At 42.0% G+C, this 21372-nt stretch overlaps 1 protein-coding gene across 1 annotated transcript; it reads left to right on the forward strand.

The window, feature by feature from the left end:
* The first annotated feature begins 7538 nt into the window (after nt 1-7538).
* clpp (caseinolytic mitochondrial matrix peptidase proteolytic subunit) lies at nt 7539-20702 on the forward strand. The gene is made up of 7 exons (XM_008103717.3): nt 7539-7633; nt 11420-11521; nt 13993-14064; nt 15466-15562; nt 17179-17366; nt 17537-17642; nt 20232-20702. The coding sequence occupies exons 1-7, from the start codon at nt 7616-7618 to the stop codon at nt 20399-20401; spliced, it is 753 nt and encodes a 250-aa protein (XP_008101924.1). The 5' UTR covers nt 7539-7615; the 3' UTR covers nt 20402-20702.
* The last annotated feature ends 670 nt before the right edge of the window (nt 20703-21372 follow it).

Genomic DNA, 21372 nt, shown 5'->3' on the forward strand with positions numbered 1-21372 from the left:
TTCGCCTCTGGATCTGATTTTAAGCATGGGAGGGAAGGATATAGCTCCATGGTTTTTGAAGAACTTGGTTTCCTATTCCATTCTTATCCAACTCACAAGATACCCTTCTCTTCCTTTCCTTTCCTCATCTTTGCCATCTCATTTTTTAAAAAATCCCAGTGGTTTATTGAATTCTTCCAATGACAAAAAAGCTCCCTAGAAGGGTGCACGATGCCCACCCTTGGCATAGGATGAAGATGAGGAAGGCGGGACAAACAATTAAGGAGCATCACTCCTACATCACACTTAAACAAGCGTTGTCTTCTAAATTTGCAAAAGGCAAAGGGACATTGGTCCAGCATGCCTTGCTACATCCTATGCTTTTCTTGCATAGGGTGTGGACCTTAGAAAGCTCTTACTCCCAGGACTACATAGTATGGAGCTATGGTATGTAAAGTGGGGTCCAAGAGCATTCATTTTATAGCATTAATGCATCAAGAGAAGGGTCCAAACCAGGCACGGGTAAACTTCTTTGCCTTGGGACCGCATTGCAGGCCCAGCCGGTTTTTTGGGTTTTTTTACGCCATTATGCCACTGGAGGCTCCTAGGGCCTGGGTCATCCTCAGGTTGTTCTCCCAGCATAACATTGACAGGGCTGCTCCCATTCTTATGCTGGAAGGTGAGACATGCCGCCCAGATCCTCCTTCCCATCCTTCTCCCCCCCCCCCCCCGATCCTCAGGCTGTTCTCTTGGCATTATGCCTGTAGGAGGACATAGGAGACAGGCAGGGCTCTCAGCAACTGCATGCCTTCCTCGAACTGTCCTCTCAGCATAAGGATGGGGTCGCTCACATCGCCCTTATGCCGGATGGAGGGCAAGACACACAATGGCTGAGAGCGCCTCAGAGGGCTCTCAGCTACTATGTGCCCCCATATTTTTGGCGTAAGGATGCTGCAGGCGACCATGTCCTTATGCCAAGAGGACAAGGAAAATGAGGAGGGCCTGAGGCAAGCACCCAGGGGGCTGCATCCGGCTCCCGGGCCTTTGTTTGGCCATGCTTGCTCTAGACCTTGGGAAACTATAATTCCCAGGAGGACTCCACCGCATGGAACCATGGCATTTAAAGTGGGGTGCAAGGGCATACATTCCATACTGTAAATGCACCAAGAGAAGAGTATGGACCTTGGAAAACTATGACTCCCAGGACTGCACAGCATGGAGACATGGCATAATAATAATAATAATAATAATAATAATAATAATAATAATAATAATAATAATAATAAAGAATTGGTGGGATCACAAACCTGCAAAAGTATTGGAAAATGAGCACACAAAGATACTGTGGGACTTCCGAATCCAAACTGACAAAGTTCTGGAACACAACCCACCAGACATCACAGTTGTGGAAAAGAAAAAGGTTTGGATCATTGATGTTGCCATCCCAGGGGACAGTCGCACTGACGAAAAACAACAGGAAAAACTCAACCGCTATCAGGATCTCAAGATTGAACTTCAAAGACTGCGGCAGAAACCAGTGCAGGTGGTCCCGGTGGTGATGGACACACTGGGTGCCGTGCCAAAAGATCTCAGCCGGCATTTGGAAACAATAGACATTGACAAAATTACGATGTATCAACTGCAAAAGGCCACCCTACCTAGGAGCCCCTGGTGGCCAAGGGGATAAAAGCCTCGTAACTTGAAGGTTGGGTTGCTGACCTGAAAGCTGCCAGGTTCGAATCCCACCCGGGGAGAGTGTGGATGAGCTCCCTCTATCAGCTCCAGCTCCATGCGGGGACATGAGAGAAGCCTCCCACAAGGATGGTAAAACATCAGAACATCCGGGCGTCCCCTGGGCAACGTCCTTGCAGACGGCCAATTCTCTCACTCCAGAAGCAACTCCGGTTGCTCCTGACACGAAAAAAAAAAATCCAAAAATACATCACACAGTCTTAGACACTTGGGAAGTGTTTGATTTGTGATTTTGTGAAACGAAATCCAGCATATTTATCTTGTTTGCTGTGTCATACAATAAAATAATAATAATAATAATAATAATAATAATAATAATAATAATAATAATAATGGCATTTAAAATGAGTCCCGACTTTATTTATTGTCCAGTGCAGATGCATCCAGAGAAGGGTATGGACCTTGGGAAACTCCAAGGACCACAGTAGTATGGAGCCATGGCAGTTAAAGTGGGTGTAAGAGCATTCATTCCATACTGTAAATGCACCAAGAGAAGGGTATGGACCTTGAAAAACTGCCTCCTGATGGGCACTGCAATGCAATGAAGGCAATGCAAAGATGGCCTTCACTGAAATGTTATACTTAAATGTTTTCCATGTTATCTGCTTTGAACTGGATTATCTGAGTCTACACTTCCAGAGAATCCAGTTCAATGCAGATAACCTGGATTGTATATGGCAGTGTAGAAGGGGCCTCACATGCAGTGGTGGATAATAAGGCCCCTTCCCTTCTACACTGCCATATAAAATCCAGGTTATCTGCTTTGGACTGGGTTATATGGCAGTGTAGACTCATATAATCCAATTCAAATGAGATAATCTGTATTATCTGCTTTGATAATCTGCATTATATGGCAGATCCAGCCTAAATCTCATCTGAACATGGATGATGGGATATTGCCTGTTGACATTCCCCTATCACTCTGCAGACTATTTCCCCTTTTGCACGGTTATTAAAGATACAGAAACCTTCCCTGGCAACCCTAGCTGGAACATATCTCTCTCCTCCGCAGCGGCATACATTTGGGATCACCACTGTGTTCCTTGCCCGGAGAGGACATCCAAGAACAGACAAGAAATTGCCCCAATCTGAAGAAGTATTTTTCTTCTTTCCCAATCTGGGAATTGTTACAAAGTGTGTGAGGGAAAAAAATGCCTTACATTGTTACTTCCCTTGTCCTGAATTTCTAGCCAAAAGAGAAATTTGAGATGAGTCTGACAACTTCGGAGACCTTTTGGCCTTGGGTGAAACTGGAAGCTAGAATTGTCCTATGGTCCAAAAAACTCGCAAAGATGGCCTTCACTGAAATGTTTTACTTAAATGTTATCCACGTTATCTGCTTTGAACTAGATTATATGAGTCTATACTACAGTTCAAAGCAGATAATCTGGATTTTATATGGGAGTGTAGAAGAGGCCTGAGTCTATGTGATAAATATATCTTAAATGTTTTCCATGTTATCTGCTTTGAACTGGATTATCTGAGTCTACACTTCCAGAGAATCCAGTTCAATGCAGATAACCTGGATTGTATATGGCAATGTAGAAGGGGCCTCACATGCAGTGGTGGATAATAAGGCCCCTTCCCTTCTACACTGCCATATAAAATCCAGGTTATCTGCATTGAACTGGATTATATACACACACACACACACACACATACACACACACACACACACACACACACACACACAAAAGGATTTCACAAGTTATACTGTGTGCCCTTACATTTCGTTACTATAATCTATGTATGTTCATGTCTTATAAGGAGGTGGTTTAACCTTCAGTTTGCTAATGAAACTAAATGATGTTGCAAAATGATGCTGGTTTAAAAAATGTATCACGAACAAGACGTGGTTGGAAAGCCCTAGACGATTAATTTATGGAGAGAAGGCAGACAAATTTATGTCAACGGTTCAGTAAAGGTAGAATAACCTAATATTTTGACAAGCACACATTTCCAAATCTGTGCTTGCTGAGATGATTCAGGCCCCATTTACACTGCCAAATAAAAACCAGATTCATATTCACAAGGGGTCCCCGAACCAAGCACCAGCACACACCGAGATCAACTGTATGTATTTATGGTATTTATAATACTCACAAGGAGCCCCCGGTGGCGCAGCGTATTAAAGCGCTGACCTGCTGAACTTGCTGACCAAAAGGTTGCAGGTTTGAATCCATTGAGCGAAGTAAGCGCCCGCTGTTAGCCCCAGCTTCTGCCAACACTGCAGTTTGAAAAAATGCAAATGTGAGTAGATCAATAGGTACTGCTCCGGTGGGAAGGTAACGGTGCTCCATGCACCTTGGAGGTGTCTACGGAGAACGCCAGCTGTTTGGCTTCGAAATTCAGATGAGCACCAACCCCCAGAATCGGACACGACTGGACCTAATGCCAGGGGAAAACCTTATAATATTCACAGCATACCTTTCTATTGTGATAGCAATTCTCAAGATACCTTCCAGCCACATAATATTTTTAAAGAAAAGTTTAAATACATCCATGGATTAAAACAACTCTCAGGGGAGACCAAAGATCAAAAAAAGCAGGTAGTTTTTACACCTGCTAGAATGAAGTGTTTACTTGTTTACCTATTTCTAAACATAAAGGAATATTCCTGCATAATGATGCAAACATGTTTTGCTACAATGGGGCCTGCTTAGCTAAAGACTGATTTATTGGTATGCCGGGAAGGGGAGAGCAGGGGTGTTTTCTGCCTATCTCTCATATCAAGTGACGCCCCATGTGTGCTTGCTTGACAGGACATTTCCCTGCCGTTCTTGCCACTCAGTGGGTGGTGATGGAAATGCAGGCTTTGGATGTGGAAAAACGAATTTGAAAGCAACCATCTCCCACCCTGGACCTTCCACAGATATATAAACCCCCATTGCCTAGTTTCCAACAGACCTTACAACCTCTGAGGATGCCTGCCATAGATGTGGGCGAAACGTCAGGAGAGAATGCTTCTGGAACATGGCCATACAGTCTGGAAGACTCACAGCAAGCCAGTGATTCCAGCCACGAAAGCCTTCGACAACACAACCATCATAAACCCAACAAGCAGGAACCTTTAATGGTAATGGGAGAGGAGTTAGGCTCCTTTTAGACTGCCAAATAAAATCCAGATTGTCTGTGTTGTACTGGATTATATGGCGGTGTAGGCTCATGTGATCCAATACAAAGCAGATAATGTGGATTATCTGGTTTGATAATTTGGATTATATAGCAGTATAATCCAGACAGAGGTCCCATCTAAACTGCTATATAAAATCCAGATTATCTGCTTCAAACTGGATTATTTGGCAGTGCAGATTCATATAATCTGGATTATATGGCAATGTAGAAGGCTCCTGAATGTACACTGCAATATAATTCAAATTTACTGGAAAAATCTGCAACTAGGGTCCCTTCTAAACTGCCATATAATCCAAAGCAGATAATCTGGATTTTATCTGGAAGTGTAGAAGGAGCCTAGGAGATATAAACCCTTTCTATTAGGCCCCTTCTACACTGCCATATAATTCAGATTATCAAAACAAATAATCCGGATTATTTGATTTGAATTATATGAGTCTACACTGACATAAAATCCAGGCCCCTTCTACACTCCCATATATTCCAGTTCAAAGCAGGTAATCCGGATTGTATATGGCAGTGTGAAAGGGGCTGATTTGAACTGGATTATATGGCAGTGTAGAATCAAGTAATGCAGATCAAAGCAGATAATCAAGATTATATACAGCAGTGTAAATGGGGCCTCAGGCTCTTCTAGACTGCCATATAAAATCCAGATTATCTACTTTGAACTGGATTATATTAGGCCCCTTCCACACAGCAGTATAAAATCCATATTGAACTGGGTTATATGGCAGTGTGGACTCAGATAAATCACTTCAAACCAGATATTGTGAATTATCTGCCTTGATATTCCAGGTTATATGGCTGTGTGAAAAGGCCCTTAGTCTGCATTGCCATATAATCCAGTTCAAATATGATATTCTGGATTATATGTCAGTGTAATAGGGGGTCTCATATAATCCAGTTCAAAGCAGATAGTCTGGACTGTCTACTCTGATCATCTGGATTATATGGCAGTGTATCTCCAGCCTCCCTAAACCGCAAATCCCAGGACTCCAGCAGATTTTGCCATGGCACTTTAAAGTGGAATCGTAATGTAATGCAATATTAGTTTAGGGTAATCCTCATTTCGATTCGGGTGCATCTACATTAGGGAATTAAAGCAGTTTGAGTTCCCTGTCTCAATGCTATGGAGTCCTGGGAGTTGTAGTTAGGTGAGGCACGAGCATTCTTGGGGCTCTTCCATACAGTCATATAACATCAAGGCAGAAAATCCCACAATATCTGCTTTGAACTGGGTTATCTGAGTCCTGCTGCTGCTGCTCAGTCGTTTAGTCGTCTCCGACTCTTCGTGACCTCATGGACCAGTCCACGCCAGAGCTCCCTGTCAGCCGTCACCGCCTCCAGTTCCTTCAAGGTCAAGCCAGTCACTTCAAGGATACCGTCCATCCATCTTGCCCTTGGTCGGCCTTTCTTCCTTTTTCCTTCCATTTCCCCCAGCATTGTGATCTTTTCCAAGCTTTCCTGTCTTCTGATGATGTGGCCAAAATACTTCAGCTTTGCCTCCAATATCCTTCCCTCCAGTGAGCAGTCGGGCATTATTTCCTGGAGGATGGACTGGTTGGATCTTCTTGCGGTCCAAGGCACTCTCAGGATTTTCCTCCAGCACCAGAGTTCAAAAGCGTCTATCTTCCTTCGCTCAGCCTTCCTTGTGGTTCAGCTCTCGCATCCATAGGTTACTGTGGGGAATACCATTGCTTCCACTATGCGGACCTTCATTGCCAGTGTGATGTCTCTGCTCTTCACTATTTTGTCAAGGTTGGCCATTGCTCTCCTCCCAAGAAGTAAACGTCTTCTGATTTCCTGGCTGCAGTCTGCATCTGCAGTGATCTTCGCGCCTAGAAATATAAAGTCTGTCACTGCCTCCAAGTTTTCTCCCTCTATTTGCCTGTTTTCCATAGGTGTAGTTGCCATGATCTTGGTTTTCTTGACGTTTAACTGCAACCCAGCTTTTGCAGTTTCTTCTTTCACCTTGGTGATAAGGCTCTTCAGCTCTTCCTCACTTTCGGCCATCAGAGTGGTATCATCTGCATACCTAAGGTTGTTAATGTTTCTTCCAGCAATTTTAACTCCAGCCTTAATAATAATAATAATAAAACTTTATTTATACCCCGCCACCATCTCCCCTATGGGGACTCGGATTCCTCAAGCCCCGCATGTCGCATGATGTGTTCTGCGTACAAGTTGAATAGGGAGGGTGAAAGTATGCAGCCCTGCCGTACTCCTTTCCCAATCTTGAACCATCTGTTGTTCTGTGCTCTGTTCTTACTGTGGCTACTTGGTCTTTATACAGATTTCTCAGGAGACAGACAAGGTGACTTGGTATCCCCATACCACCAAGCACATGCCATAGTTTATTATGATCCGCACAGTCGAAGGCTTTAGAATAGTCAATAAAGCAGAAGTAGATGTTTTTCTGGAACTCCCTGGCTTCCTCCATTATCCAGCTGATATTGGCAATATCTGAGTCCACACTGCCATATATTCAAAGCAGATAATGTGGGATTTTATTCAGCTGTGTGGAAGGGGCCTCGGGCAGAGAAATAAGGAGAGAGATAAAGCGTGCCTTAGAATAGATTAAGCAGTTAGTGTCCATTCGAAACAAGAGTGTAGGTCTTTGGACTACGTTTCCCATAGTGCCCCGCGGCCTCTCTGTGTGGCTATTGGTCGCTGTCCTGCTGTCATGTGATTCGCGGACTCTGGCAAAGCACGTGTGAAGGCGGCGAGCAGGAGCTTCCGGGGCAGGATGCTGCAAAGGATAGCGGTGAGGGGCCAACGCACGTGGGAATGGGGCTGGAAAAAGGGGGAGGAATGGGATTGGGACCCAGCAAAATCTGGAGGGGCATCTACGCTGTAGAGTTGATGCAGTTTGATACTGCTTTAACTTCTAAAGCGCAACGCAATGAAGATGTGGTTATGAGAAGCCATACCAGGCTACACTAGAGAAGTGTGTCAAAGGGTGGGATGAGGAATCCGATGAGAAGAGACCTCCCTAACCCAGGCCCCTTCTACACCGCCATATAATGCAAATTATCAAAGCAGATAATCCATATTACTTGTTTTGAACTAGATTATCTGAGTCTACACTGCCATATAATCCAGTTCAAAGCAGATAATCTGGATTTTATATCGCACTGTAGAAGGAACCCCAGACTTTAACCTCCCAGCAGCAGGTTGTGACATGCCTTTGATGGCTCAGATATAAATGATGAATGTAAACAATGCTCCCCATTGCCGTAGACTTCATTATCCCATAACATCTGCTGCTTAAGATACATTGCCTCTTCCTATGGAGGTTTCATAGAGTCCTAGACTTCGCAAAGACCTCCAAGGGCCTTCTAGGCCAACCCCCTTCTTCCATGTAGGAAAAGCACAATCAAAGCACCCCCGACAGATGACCATCCAGCCTCCAAGGAAGGAGCCTCCACCACACTCTGAGGCAGAGAGTTCCACTGTTAAACAGCTTTTACAGTCAGGATGTTCTTCCTAATGTTCAGGTTGAATATTGTTTTAAGCTGTCACGGTCGATGCTGGTGGAGTTGACTTCCTGCCCAATTAGACTACATCATTACAGGTGGAGCATTCTGTATTAGGAATTCCCAAAATACCCCACGTTAGTGGCTTATATAGTGACACCTTTGTTTTCTGATGGTTAAAATGTACCCAAGTGTCAGAAATATTAAAATATTGTGTATAATGTTACCTTCAGGCTATGGTGTACAGTGTTCCCTCACTTATCACTGGGGTTAGGTTCCAGGACCACCCGCAATAAGTGAAAATCCGCAAAGTAGGGACACTATATTTATTTTCATATTTATACATCATTTTAGTAGTTATACACTATTTTAAGTCTTTATCAACCAATCGTGTATTGATAAATTGCCTCCTCTTTCTCCTGTTGCCGCTTCTGCTCCTTTTCTCTCCCTTTGGCTTCTCCTTCCTCCCTTCCTTAGGCTGTAAATTGTATTTTTTATTACAGTAGAGTCTCACTTATCCAAGCCTCTGGATAATCCAAGCCATTTTTGTAGTCAATGTTTTCAATATAGCGTGATATTTTGGTGCTAAATCCGTAAATACAGTAATTACAACATAACATTACTGCGTATTAAACTACTTTTTCTGTCAAATTTGTTGTATAACATGATGTTTTGGTGCTTAATTTGTAAAATCATAACCTAATTTGATGTTTATAGGTTTTTCCTTATTCCCTCCTTATTATCCAAGATATTTGCTTATCCAAGCTTCTGTCAGCCCGTTTAGCTTGGATAAGTGAGACTCTACTGTATTTATAATAGTCTTTTAGAGTTTATTGAAAAACCGCAAAACAGCAAATCCGTGAAAAGTAAACCGCGAAGTAGTGAGGGAACATTGTATAAGGTGTATAAGGAAACATAAAAAATATTGTATTTAGTTTTGGGTCCCGTGTCCAACTTATGAACCTCTATGAAAATACAGATATTCCAGGATGCAAAGCATATTTGTCCCCAAGCATTTTGAACAAGAGGTATCCAATCTATATTGTACCATAAGTCAATATAAGTGCCATGGCTTCATACTGTGGAGTCCTGGGATTTCTAGTTCGATCAGAGGCATGTGTGGAGCTTTCTACCTGAGAATCTTAACTCCCTTCCACAAACTGCAAATCCCAGGATTCTATTGCACAGAATGTGGACAGTAAAATGCAGTAACAGCACTATAATTGTATAGTGCGAAAGTGTCCCTGCATGATTAGTCTCATTTTGTTTCCTTTGGGGGGGAAAACCCCAAGATTGCAATCCTATCTTATGGAAAATAAAGCTGTGCTCCCTCCAGATATTTGTGACCTACATCTTCCAACATCCTTATAATAATAGTAGCAGTAGTAGTAGTAATAGTTTATTTGTATTCCACCCTGTCTCCTTGAGGGGACTCAGGTTGGTTTCCAGCAAGTAACAAAGTGGCAAACGTTCAGTGCCAAAAACAAACAAATAACAAATCAAAACTGGATAAAACAATCTCAATATAAAATTATAAAACTAACTAAAAATAACTGAAAATTTAACTATAATAATAATAATCATCATCATCATACTTTATTTTTAGGACGCCCTATCTCCCCGGGGGACTCAGGGCAGCTTCCAAGTAAAAAGGCAAACATGCAATGCCTTGGTGAATAAATATAACATATCACACACATTTACCTCATGATAAACTCATAAAAATTAGACTATAAAGGCATTAAAAGCTGAGATGGTTTGCAGCATCCAACGGGTGGCGGTAGATGTTGAATATCTAGGCGAGGATATCTATGGAGATGTACTAGTCCTCCTTCTCTCTATAAACTAAGGTCCATAAGTAAGTTTTTATAAGTTTTTTAAAGGAGAGGAGAGAGGGGGCAATTTTTAGTTCTTTAGGGAAGGAGTTCCAGAGGTGGGGCGTGATCACGGAGAAGGTCCCCTCTGAAGGCCCCCTCTTTTGTTCCCACAAACTGAGCTTGAGACGGGGTTGGGACCGAGAGCAGGGCCTCCTCCGCAGACCACAGAGCTTGTGCTGGTTTGTATACAGAGATGTAATTTTTCAAATAGTCTGGGCCTGAATTGTTTAGTAGACTTGATCGGAGTTACAATCCAACATCCTCTGGATGACTGAAGATCCCTTCCCTTTCCCTAGATCACTGTTTCTTAAACTGTAGGGCCCTACCTGAAATATGATCCCTTTAGCTCGATGTTGGGGTCACTAACAATGTGGTTACAGTAAAACCCCATCTAGACACTTACACAAATCTGTTAGCAACAATACGCAGGATTTATAGAGAATCTGCAGAAAATACTTCAGCTGTGCCTGTCTAGCAAGCCTTGCAAATGCTGATTTATTATCAGTAAATGTTTAATTTTTATACCTATTTTATATACAGTAGAGTATCCAAGCTAAACAGGCCGGCAGAAGCTTGGATAAGCGAATATCTTGGATAATAAGAAGGGATTAAGGAAAAGCCTATTAAACATCAAATTAGGTTATGATTTACAAATTAAGCACCAAAACTTCATGTTATACAACAAATTTGACAGAAAAAGTAGTTCAATACGCAGTAATGTTATGTTGTAATTACTGTATTTACGAATTTAGCACCATAATATCACAATATATTGAAAACATTGACTACAAAAATAGCTTGGATGATCCAGAGGCTTGGATAAGCGAGGCTTGGATTAGTGAGACTGTACTGTACTGTACTTATTTACCTAGGATCACGAAAAAAAAACATCAGGTGGAAAGGGGTTGCAAGTGGAAAAGTTTAAGAAGCTCTGCCCTGGGTTTTTGTGGGAGCAATTTGCTGCAGGTAGAGAAAAACTGTATTTGAGCAGGAGCCTGTTGAGGGTCAGTGGTTTTATTTTAGCAGCTTGAAGGAGGAGGGTATACTCAGAAGGGACGTGGTTACTTTTGGGGGATAGCAGTAGGTGGCCATTCAGAAATGGCATTGGAGGGAGAGTTGGCAGGAGATGGGATGGATTAATGGCAGGGATTGATGTCTAGTAACCAGGTCTCCCACCTGTCCTTTCTCTTTCTGCAGCACCCCTTGCGGCTAGGATGCCACATCCTCTCTGTTTCTCGGTGCCTCCACCAGTCTCCCAGGAACCACATCCCCCTCATCCCCATTGTGGTGGAACAAACGGTAAGCATAACATGCTGCGATGTGTTGGTTGGGGCAGAAACACTTGTTTAGGAAGGAAGAAACCACTAACCACAACCAATCAGTACTTAGTCGGATACCTACATGAAGTTTACTATAGTAAACAAGGACAAATTAAGCAGGTTTGTTGGGGTTAGTATTGCCCTGTCCCTGTTGTGGATAGTAGCGAATCTCATAATTTAATATTAATATTAGCAAGCAGAAGGTGAGTAGCAACCAGTCCCACCTCATCAATTCCCACATACGAAGCAAGTTTCCTTACAGGTACAGTAGAGTCTCGCTTATCATACGTAAACGGGCCGGCAGAATGTTGGCTAAGTGAATATGTTGGATAATAAGGAGATATTAAGGAAAAGCCTATTAAACATTAAGTTAGGTTATATTTTATAAATTAAGCACCAAAACATCATGTTATACAACAAATTTGACAGAAAAAGTAGTTCAATACACAGTAATGTTATGTAATAATTACTGTATTTACAAAGTTAGCACCAAAATATCATGATGTCTTGAAAACATTGACTACAAAAATGCATTGGATAATCCAGAACTTTGGATAAGCGAGTGTTGGATAAGTGAGACTCTACTGTACTACAGATTTCATCACATCTCATGATGAGCGACTGTGTGTGCTTAAACACGGAGGGGGAAATGACAGACTGCAAAGAGAAGGATGAACCAATTAGGACTAAGTGATAGTGGAATACAGTGTTCCCTCACTACTTCGCGGTTTGCTTTTTGCGGATTTGCTGTTTAGTGGTTTTGCAATAAACTCTAAAAGGCTATTATAAATCATTAAAAATTACAATTTACAGCCTAAGGAAGAGAGGAGAAGCCGAAGGGAGAGAAAAGGAGCCCAAGTGGCAACGGGAGGAGAAAGAAGCGATTTATCAACACACAATTAGTTGATAAAGACTTAAAATAGTGTATAACTACTAAAATAATGTATAAATATATAGTGTCCCTACTTCACGGATTTTCACTTATTGCAGCTGGTCCTGGAACCAAACCCCCGTGATAAGTGAGGGAACACTGTAGAGAAGATGTGGCCAAAACCAACAAACAGGAAACAATATAAATAAACACCATGGCTTAAACAGTTAGGGAGACGTAGAAAATCATTAAGTATTGAATATTATTATTTGATACACAACAACATTAGTGCACAGCAAACAAGATCACTATGCTGGCTGTTGTATTGGATCACACGTCGCACACTTCCCAAGTGTCTACGACTGTGTGATGTATCGGTGAATAATGTGTGCAGGTCCGAGTAAGGTGGCCTTGTGCAGCTGACAAGTGATAATTTTGTCAGCGCCGATTGCTTTTAAGTGCTGGCCAAGGTTTTTAGGCACTGCACCCAGTGTGCTGATCACCATTGGGACCACCTTTACTGGCTTGTGCCAGCGTCTTTGCAGTTCAGGTCAGTAAAATATTATTATTATTATTATTATTATTATTATTATTATTATTATTATTATTTTATGACACAGCAAACAAGATAGATATGCTGGATTTCGTTTCACAAAATCACAAGTCAGACACTTCCCAAGTGCCTAGGACTGTGTGATGTATTTTCGGATGATGCAAGCAGATCCCAGTAGGGTGGCCTTTTGCAGTTGGCAGATCGTGATTTTGTCAATGTCTATTGTTTCCAAATGCCGGCTGAGATCTTTTGGCACGGCACCCAGTGTGCCCATCACCACCGGGACCACCTGCACTGGTTTCTGCCAAAGTCTTTGAAGTTCAATCTTGAGGTCCTGATAGCGGCTGAGTTTTTCCTGTTGTTTTTCGTCAATGCGACTGTCACCTGGGATGGCAACAGCAATTATCCAAATCCTTTTCTTTTCCACAACTGTGATGTCTGGTGTGTTGTGTTCCAGAACTTTGTCAGTCTGGATTCGGCAGTATCTTTACGTGCTCATTCTCCAATACTTTTGCAGGTTTGTGATCCCACCAGTTCTTTACTGCTGGGAGGTGGTACTTGAGGCATAAGTTCCAATGAATCATTTGGGCCACATAGTTGTTTGTAGTCTGTCTGTGCGATTTTCTTACAGCAGCTGAGGATATGATCAATGGTTTATTATTATTATTATTATTATTATTATTACTACTACTACTATTCTTAAATGTACTTATACCCCCTTTTTCTCTGCCAAAGGAAACTCAAGGCAGCTATATCGATGCATTTGTAATTCTAAGCCAGTGTTTCCCAGATGTTTTGGACTTCAACTCTCAGGATTCCCAACTGTTGGTCAAGCTGGCTTTTGGGAGCTGACATTTAAAACAGTTGGAGGACCAAAAGTTGGGAAACCCTAACCTCACAGTTAAATTCCAGCAGGCATGTTTCCTTTGCAGAAGATCTGTGGGCCCTCTTCTCTGGAGGAGAATGAGACCTCTATCACCAAACTTCAGACATGAGGGCACTGATATTGACCCAATGTCTGTTTCAGGGCCGTGGGGAGCGAGCGTATGACATCTACTCTCGCCTTCTGAGAGAGCGCATTGTCTGTGTGATGGGCCCGGTAAGTCTATAACTTTCTCTTTACAGACCTAGTCCAACCTGGGTAAAGTTTATTTTTAAGAACAGGTTTCTTGCCCCTCTGGTGAGAAACATGAGAACTGCATGGTCAAAAGGATCTGCAGAAATTTTAGTAGCCAGAAAAGTGACAATGTAAGGCTTCTTGTATTGCTAAGTCGGACATTCAATGCCCAGCACAGTTCCCCTCATGGCATGAACTGTATACATTATTTAAGCATTAAAGGGCATTCTGTGATAGGATTACTCTGTGTCGGAAATGATGAAGTCACACAACTACATGTACCAGAAGATCTCAGGGGAGGTATAGTCTGTTAGACAGCTTTAATGGAAACATTTTTAAAAGGTTAGAATATTGAAACATATCAAAATAAACCTACATCCAAAAAAAATTATGCAACGTATACAAAATTTAGATTACCTTTGTGTAATTTTTATACACTGCATAATGTGGATTACTATACTGGTCAAAGTCTTAATTAATCCTTTAGTGTCTAATGTGGCGCAATGGGTTAAATTCTTGTGCTAGCTGAAATACTGATGTGAAGATCAGAAGGCCGGCTGTTCAAATCTGTAAGACGGGGTGAGCTCCCATTTGTCAGCCCCAGCTTCCATGCGGGGACATGAGAGAAGCCTCCCACAGGATGGTAACACATCCGGGCGTGCCCTGGGCAATATCTCTGTAAACGGCCAATTCTTTCACACTTGCAGTATATTATCAATTTGCTTGGCACAATAAAGAAAGTGTCTAAGGTGTTTACTGAAATTGCATTGGCCAAAATCTTAATTCTTTTCATGCATAATGTGTCTATTAAAACGAATGCAAAGTGCAAAGGCATTTTTAAACAACAGTATTATAGTAATAATTTTATTTTTCTATTAAATAATTCAAAGGCTTCATTGTGCTTCATGTAGTTTCAAGTCAGGGATGGAGAGCATGTAGCCTTCTAGATATCCCTGGACTGTGGTTCCTATCAGCCCCATGCAGCATAGAAAACAGTGACTGCATATCAGTAACACCTGGAGGCAAACAGTCCTTGCCTCTGATAGAGGCCCCTTCCACACAGCTGAATAAAATCCTACATTTTCTGCTTTGAACTGGAATATATGGCTGTGTGGACTCAGATAATACAGTTAAAAACAGACATTGTGGGATTTTCTGCGTTGCTATTCTGTGTTACATAGCTATGTGGAAGGGCCTAGATACAGTTCATTTCAAGAATTGGCTACACATTACCTGGATTAAATCCCTTGCATTTTAGTAAAGTGTGTGCTTTACCTTCAAAGCCTTGGCTGCAGTTTGGAGACCATAAAAACAAGATTTGTTTTCTGCCGTAAGGAATCCCTCTCCACTAATCGTGAACTCCCTTGTGTTTTCTGTTTACAGATTGATGATGGCGTGGCAAGCTTGGTCATTGCACAGCTGCTCTTCCTGCAATCGGAAAGCAACAAGAAGCCCATCCACATGTATATTAACAGCCCAGGTGAGTGGTCAAATAGTAATATAATGATAATAATAACTTTATTCTTATACCCACAAAACACTAAAAACGATTCACACAATCAATTGAAGCCAAAACAGAATTAAAATAAGAACATGATAAAATATAACAATCTAGATAAAATAGGTAAAGGTAAAGGTTTCCCCTGACGTCAAGTCCAGTCATGTCTGACTCTGGGGTGTGGTGCTCATCTCCATTCCTAAGCCGAAGAGCCAGCATTGTCCGTAGACACCTCCAAGGTCATGTGGCCGGCATGACTGCATGGAGTGCTGTTACCTTCCCGCCGGAGCGGTACCTAATGATCTACTGACATTGGCATGTTTTCGAACTGCTAGGTTGGAAGAAGCTGCAGCAACAGCGAGCGTTCACTCTGCTCCTGGGATTTGAACCTGGGACCTTTCGGTCTGCAAGTTCAGCAGCTCAGTGCTTTAACACACTTCACCACATAAAAACAGCAGAATATAAAACAGCAGCAAAAGCTCAATCAAAACAATACTCAACAAACCAATTGCTGGTAGTACAATGGGTGTGACCAGGCTATAAAAAGGGCTGGGCATGGGATAGTGCAAATAGCGTGTCATGGGGCTGGGTATTGGATGATCAAATAATCTTAGGGAACCTCGAGACTACGTATTTATAACTAGAGACCAGGCGTTCTCAAATGCAAGCTGACACATCCAAGTTCTTGTGGGGGCTTGCCTAATATCCTTGGTCAGAAAATGTGGGGGCTTGCCTAATATCCTTGGTCAGACCACATCTGGAATACTGTGTCCAATTTTGGGCACCATAGTTGAAGGGAGATGTTGACAAACTGGAAAGCGTCCAGAGGAGGGCGACTAAATGATCAAGAGTCTGGAGAACAAGCCCTATGAGGAGCGGCTTAAAGAGCTGGGCATGTTTAGCCTGCAGAAGAGAAGGCTGAAAGGAGACATGATAGCCATGTACAAATATGTGGAGGGAAGTCATAGGGAGGAGGGAGCAAGCTTGTTTTCTGCTGCCCTGCAGACTAGGACGTGGAACAATGGCTTCAAACTACAGGAAAGGAGATTCTACCTGAACATTAGGAAGACCTTCCTCACTGTGAGAGCTGTTCGGCAGTGGAACTCTCTGCCCTGGACAGTAGTGGAGGGTCCTTCTTTGGAGGATTTTAAGCAGAGGCTGGATGGCCATCTGTCCGGGGTGCTTTGAATGAGATTTTCCTGCTTCTTGTGGGGGTTGGACTGGATGGCCTGTGAAGTCTCTTCCAGTTCTATGATTCTATGATTCTTTGGGAGGGAATTCCAAAGTTGGGGGGCCACCATCGAGAAGGCCCTCTCCCCTGTTCCCACCAACCATGCTTGTGACGGTGGTGGGAGTAAGAGGAGGGCCTCCCCAGTGTATCTCAGAGCCGCATCAGTTCATAGGGGAAGATGCAGTCATGAAGATAGGCAGGACCTGAACTGTTTAAGTCTTTATGGGTCATAACCTGCACTTTGAATTGGGACTGGAAGCTTATCGGCAGCCAGTGGAGCTTCTTTAATAGAAGCATCGTGCTTGAAAGGAGCAAGTATCAGCAGGAATCTTTGGAGTTTTTCTCAATGTTTTTTTTTTTTACACAGGTGGTACAGTAACATCTGGACTGGCGATTTATGACACCATGCAGTATATCCTGAACCCCATTTGCACGTGGTGCGTGGGGCAGGCAGCCAGCATGGGCTCTCTGCTTCTTGCTGCGGGTTCGCCAGGCATGCGCCACTCTTTGCCCAACTCCCGCATCATGATCCACCAGCCCTCCGGTGGGGCACGGGTAAGCCAGTTAAAGGTGTAATATCTTTTGGCCAACATAGAGTTCTGACTGCAAAGGGTATCGTGGGAGACGGGGGAAAGGCCTGTACCCCTTTGACTTCTAATGGCCCGCAGCGGATCAAATGCTCCAATGGCTGGCCAATATAACTTTTCCTTGCTTTCCCATCCCAGGGTCAGGCAACAGACATTGCCATCCAGGCAGAGGAAATTCTCAAACTAAAGAAACAGATCAACGGCATCTATGCCAAACACACGAAGCAGAATCTGGAAGTAATTGGTAAGGAGTGTGCAAAGTAATGTCAGTGGGGCAGATGGGTTTTCCCCTCATTAAATCTTGTGTAATGATGGCACACTGAATAGAGGGAGGCCAAACCACTGTGCAGGCATTCCCCAAGTTACAAACAAGATACGTTCTGTAGGTTTGTTCTTAAATTGAATTCATAGGTAAGTCAAAACAGGTACATTTTAAGTGCAATTCCAGCCATAGATAGATAGATAGATAACGCAACCTTTGGATAGCATAGGAAAGGGTTAATACCCCCGTGGTATTTGTTTTGCTGTCTGTGTCCCTGTTCAGAAGATTTCACCTCTTTTTCTGTCCGTGTGATAGTTGGATTTTGAAAAATGTGGCTTGTTGTAGAAACAAGGATTGGAGATAAAGCTTCAGTGAAGACATCTTTTCCCTATTATTATTATTATTATTATTGGATAACTGTTTTATTGCTGTGTTTTGATATTTGATTGTTTTATCGGGCAAGGCCCCATGTAAGCCGCCCCGAGTCCCTTCGGGGAGATGGGGCGGGGTATAAAAATAAAGTTGTTGTTGTTGTTGTTATTATTATTATTATTATTATTATAATTCTTTCAGGAGTGAATTTCCCTTCCGAGGGGCAGATTTCCCTCACTTCCTTCCCCAAAACACTGAGCACAATTATGAGATGGAGCTGTGTCTCCTGTTTTAGTTTAGCCAGTAGTTGGCATTGTGTCTGTTTGATATCTACCACAAGTTTTATTCCCTGTCTTGCTGGGGATTGAAACCTACCAAACCTTCAGAATCCTTTTTGAGTTGATACTTTTTAAAATTTCCCCAAGACACTTATTTTAGATAATGTAACCAGCACTAATATGCAGTAGTTTGAGCATTGGACTGAAGAGCAGGGTCCAGATCCCTATTTGTCCACGAAATTTCATTGCATGATCTTGTGTAAGTCACACTCTCTTGGCCTCAAAGGCAGGCACCTCCCTCTGAACAGATCTGTTCCCCAAAAACTCTGTGACAAGAGTCACCATAAGTTGGAAAAGCATATTACATTATCAAAAATGGTGTGGAACTCCCTCCAGTGGAAAGTTGAGTTGTCCCCCACACTGTTGATATGCAAGGACCTTTCCTTTGGCCTCTTAGTGTTTCAGTGAGGTGTGCTCTGTTGTTATCTTGTTATACTATGCTTTCAGATGTTTTAACTTCATGCTATTCATTGAATTGTGTACATCATTTTTTAAAATGTTTGTATTAAGAAGGTTTTAGCAGGACTTTTACAGCTTAAGCCTTCTTCATCTGAAATAGATGAGTCTAGAAGATTTTTGGATTTAGGATTATTTTGTAATTCCTGTATTTGTACGCATATATATCTATACACACACACACATATAATATATATATATACAGTAGAGTCTCACTTATCCAACACTCGCTTATCCAACGTTCTGGATTATCCAACACATTTTTGTAGTCAACGTTTTCAATATATCGTGATATTTTGGTGCTACATTCATAAATACAGTAATTACTACATAGCATTACTGCATATTGAACTACTTTTTCTGCCAGGTTGGTTGTCTAACATGATGTTTTGGTGCTTCATTTATAAAATCATAACCTAATTTGATGTTTAATAGGCTTTTCCTTAATGCTTCCTTATTATCCAACATATTCGCTTATCCAACATTCTGCCGGCCCATTTATGTTGGATAAGTGAGACTCTACTGTGTGTGTGTGTGTGTGTGTATATATAGAGAGAGGGAGGAGCCCCCTGTGGCACAGCGGGTTAAACCGCTGAGCTGCTGAACTTGCTGACCAAAAGGAGCTCACACCGCTCCCCGCTGATAGCCCCAGCTTATGCCAAGCTAGCAGTTTGGAAACATGTAAATGTTAGTAGATCAATAGTACCGCTCCTGTGAGAAGGTACCACGCTCTATGCAGTCATGCCGGCCACATTACCTTGGAGGCATCTATGGACAACGCCAGCTGTTTGGCTTAGAAATGGAGATGAGCATCAACTCCCAGAGTCAGATACAACTAGACTTAATATCAAGGGAAAACCTTTACCTTTACCTATACACGCACATTTATATACACACACACTAATAAGATATTTTGGGTATGCAACAAAATTCTAAACATGACATTTATTCAAATAGCCTGAATATAATTTTATGCAGGGTGGGCTAAAAGTCAACAAGGGGTTTCAATATTTAATAACTCCATATTTTTATTTATATCACTATTGCATCACATACAGTATAAATAGGAAATAAAATTACATGTAAAATCTTTTTCAAAAAATTTCAAAAAGGTTATGAAAACATCAGATGTCTTTGTGGCTTTTGGCCCACCCTGCCGCATATGTTAATAATTTTATGCATTAAACAATGTTTGTATACATTGAACCATCAGAAAGTAAAGGTGTCACTGTCTTAGCCACCCATGTGAACAATTTTGGAGTACTGTATTTCTGAATTCAGCATTCCAGATAAGAGATGCTCAGCCTGTAATTAGTTGTTAACAATTAATGTTCCATACCAGAAGAAAGTTGATGTGAGATTGATAGTGTATAACTCTATTCTCTTCTGTTCTGTGTCTTCACAGAGGCGGCTATGGAGAGAGATCGGTACATGAGCCCAGTGGAAGCCCAGGAATTTGGCATTTTGGACAAGGTGCTTGTCCATCCTCCACACGATGGAGAAGATGAGCCAGAACTGGTCCAGAAGGAGACTCCTCCGACAGCCAGTCCTCCCTCTTCTTCAGCTGAGCCCTAAGAGAAGAGTTGTGCTCTCCAGATCCTTGTTTTGGGAATTATAGCCGTGGAAAGCACCCAACATGAACCTTTCCCTCACTCCTTAGCCAGGCCTTGGAATTACCTGAGGACACAAGTCTTAGCGGACCACTTCTTAAGGCTGATACTTTGCCAGCTCTAATTTAATAGCTGATCTCTCTGCCTTTTGATCTTCAGGATCTGATTCTTATCCTGCCTGTAGCAAAGAAAGGTTCCTCCTCTTACTGTTACAGCATTGTAGAGTAATGGTTCTAAATTAAACTTTGACTCCAGTGTTGTAGGCATTTTTTGTTTCACTTTCTTTTTCAAAAGACTGTTGGCTACAGATCTTGAGGTTCACACAACTTCTCTTTATGCTTAAATAGCTGATTCTGCAAGATGTAGTGTTTTAAAAATCACTTTAGCAATAGCAATTTATCCACCTTGTGGATTTGCATGTTGCATAAATATTTATCCCTGTAAGACAAATGGATTGTTATGTCTATTTGTCTTGCAGGGATAAATATCTATGCCATCAAATATTTATACAACCATCCATAATAAATGTTTCAGCATCTAACTGATTAGTAGGAACTTTCGGTAAACCTGATGTGGAAGATGTCCCCTACACAACCCTTATATAACCCAAAGCCATATACAGTAGAGTCTCACTTATCCAACATTCGCTTATCCAACATTTTGGATTATCCAACGCATTTTTGTAGTCAATGTTTTCAATACATCATGATATTTTGGTGCTAAATTCGTAAATACAGTAATTACTACATAGCATTACTGCGTATTGAAATACTTTTTCTGTCAAATTTGTTGTATAACATGATGTTTTGGTGCTTAATTTGTAAAATCATAACCTAATTTGATGTTTAATAGACTTTTCCTTAATGCCTCCTTATTATCCAACATATTCACTTATCCAACATTCTGCCGGGCCGTTTATGTTGGATAAGTGAGACT

Source organism: Anolis carolinensis, chromosome 2 (assembly GCF_035594765.1).
Source record: "Anolis carolinensis isolate JA03-04 chromosome 2, rAnoCar3.1.pri, whole genome shotgun sequence".
Lineage (NCBI taxonomy): Eukaryota > Metazoa > Chordata > Lepidosauria > Squamata > Dactyloidae > Anolis > Anolis carolinensis.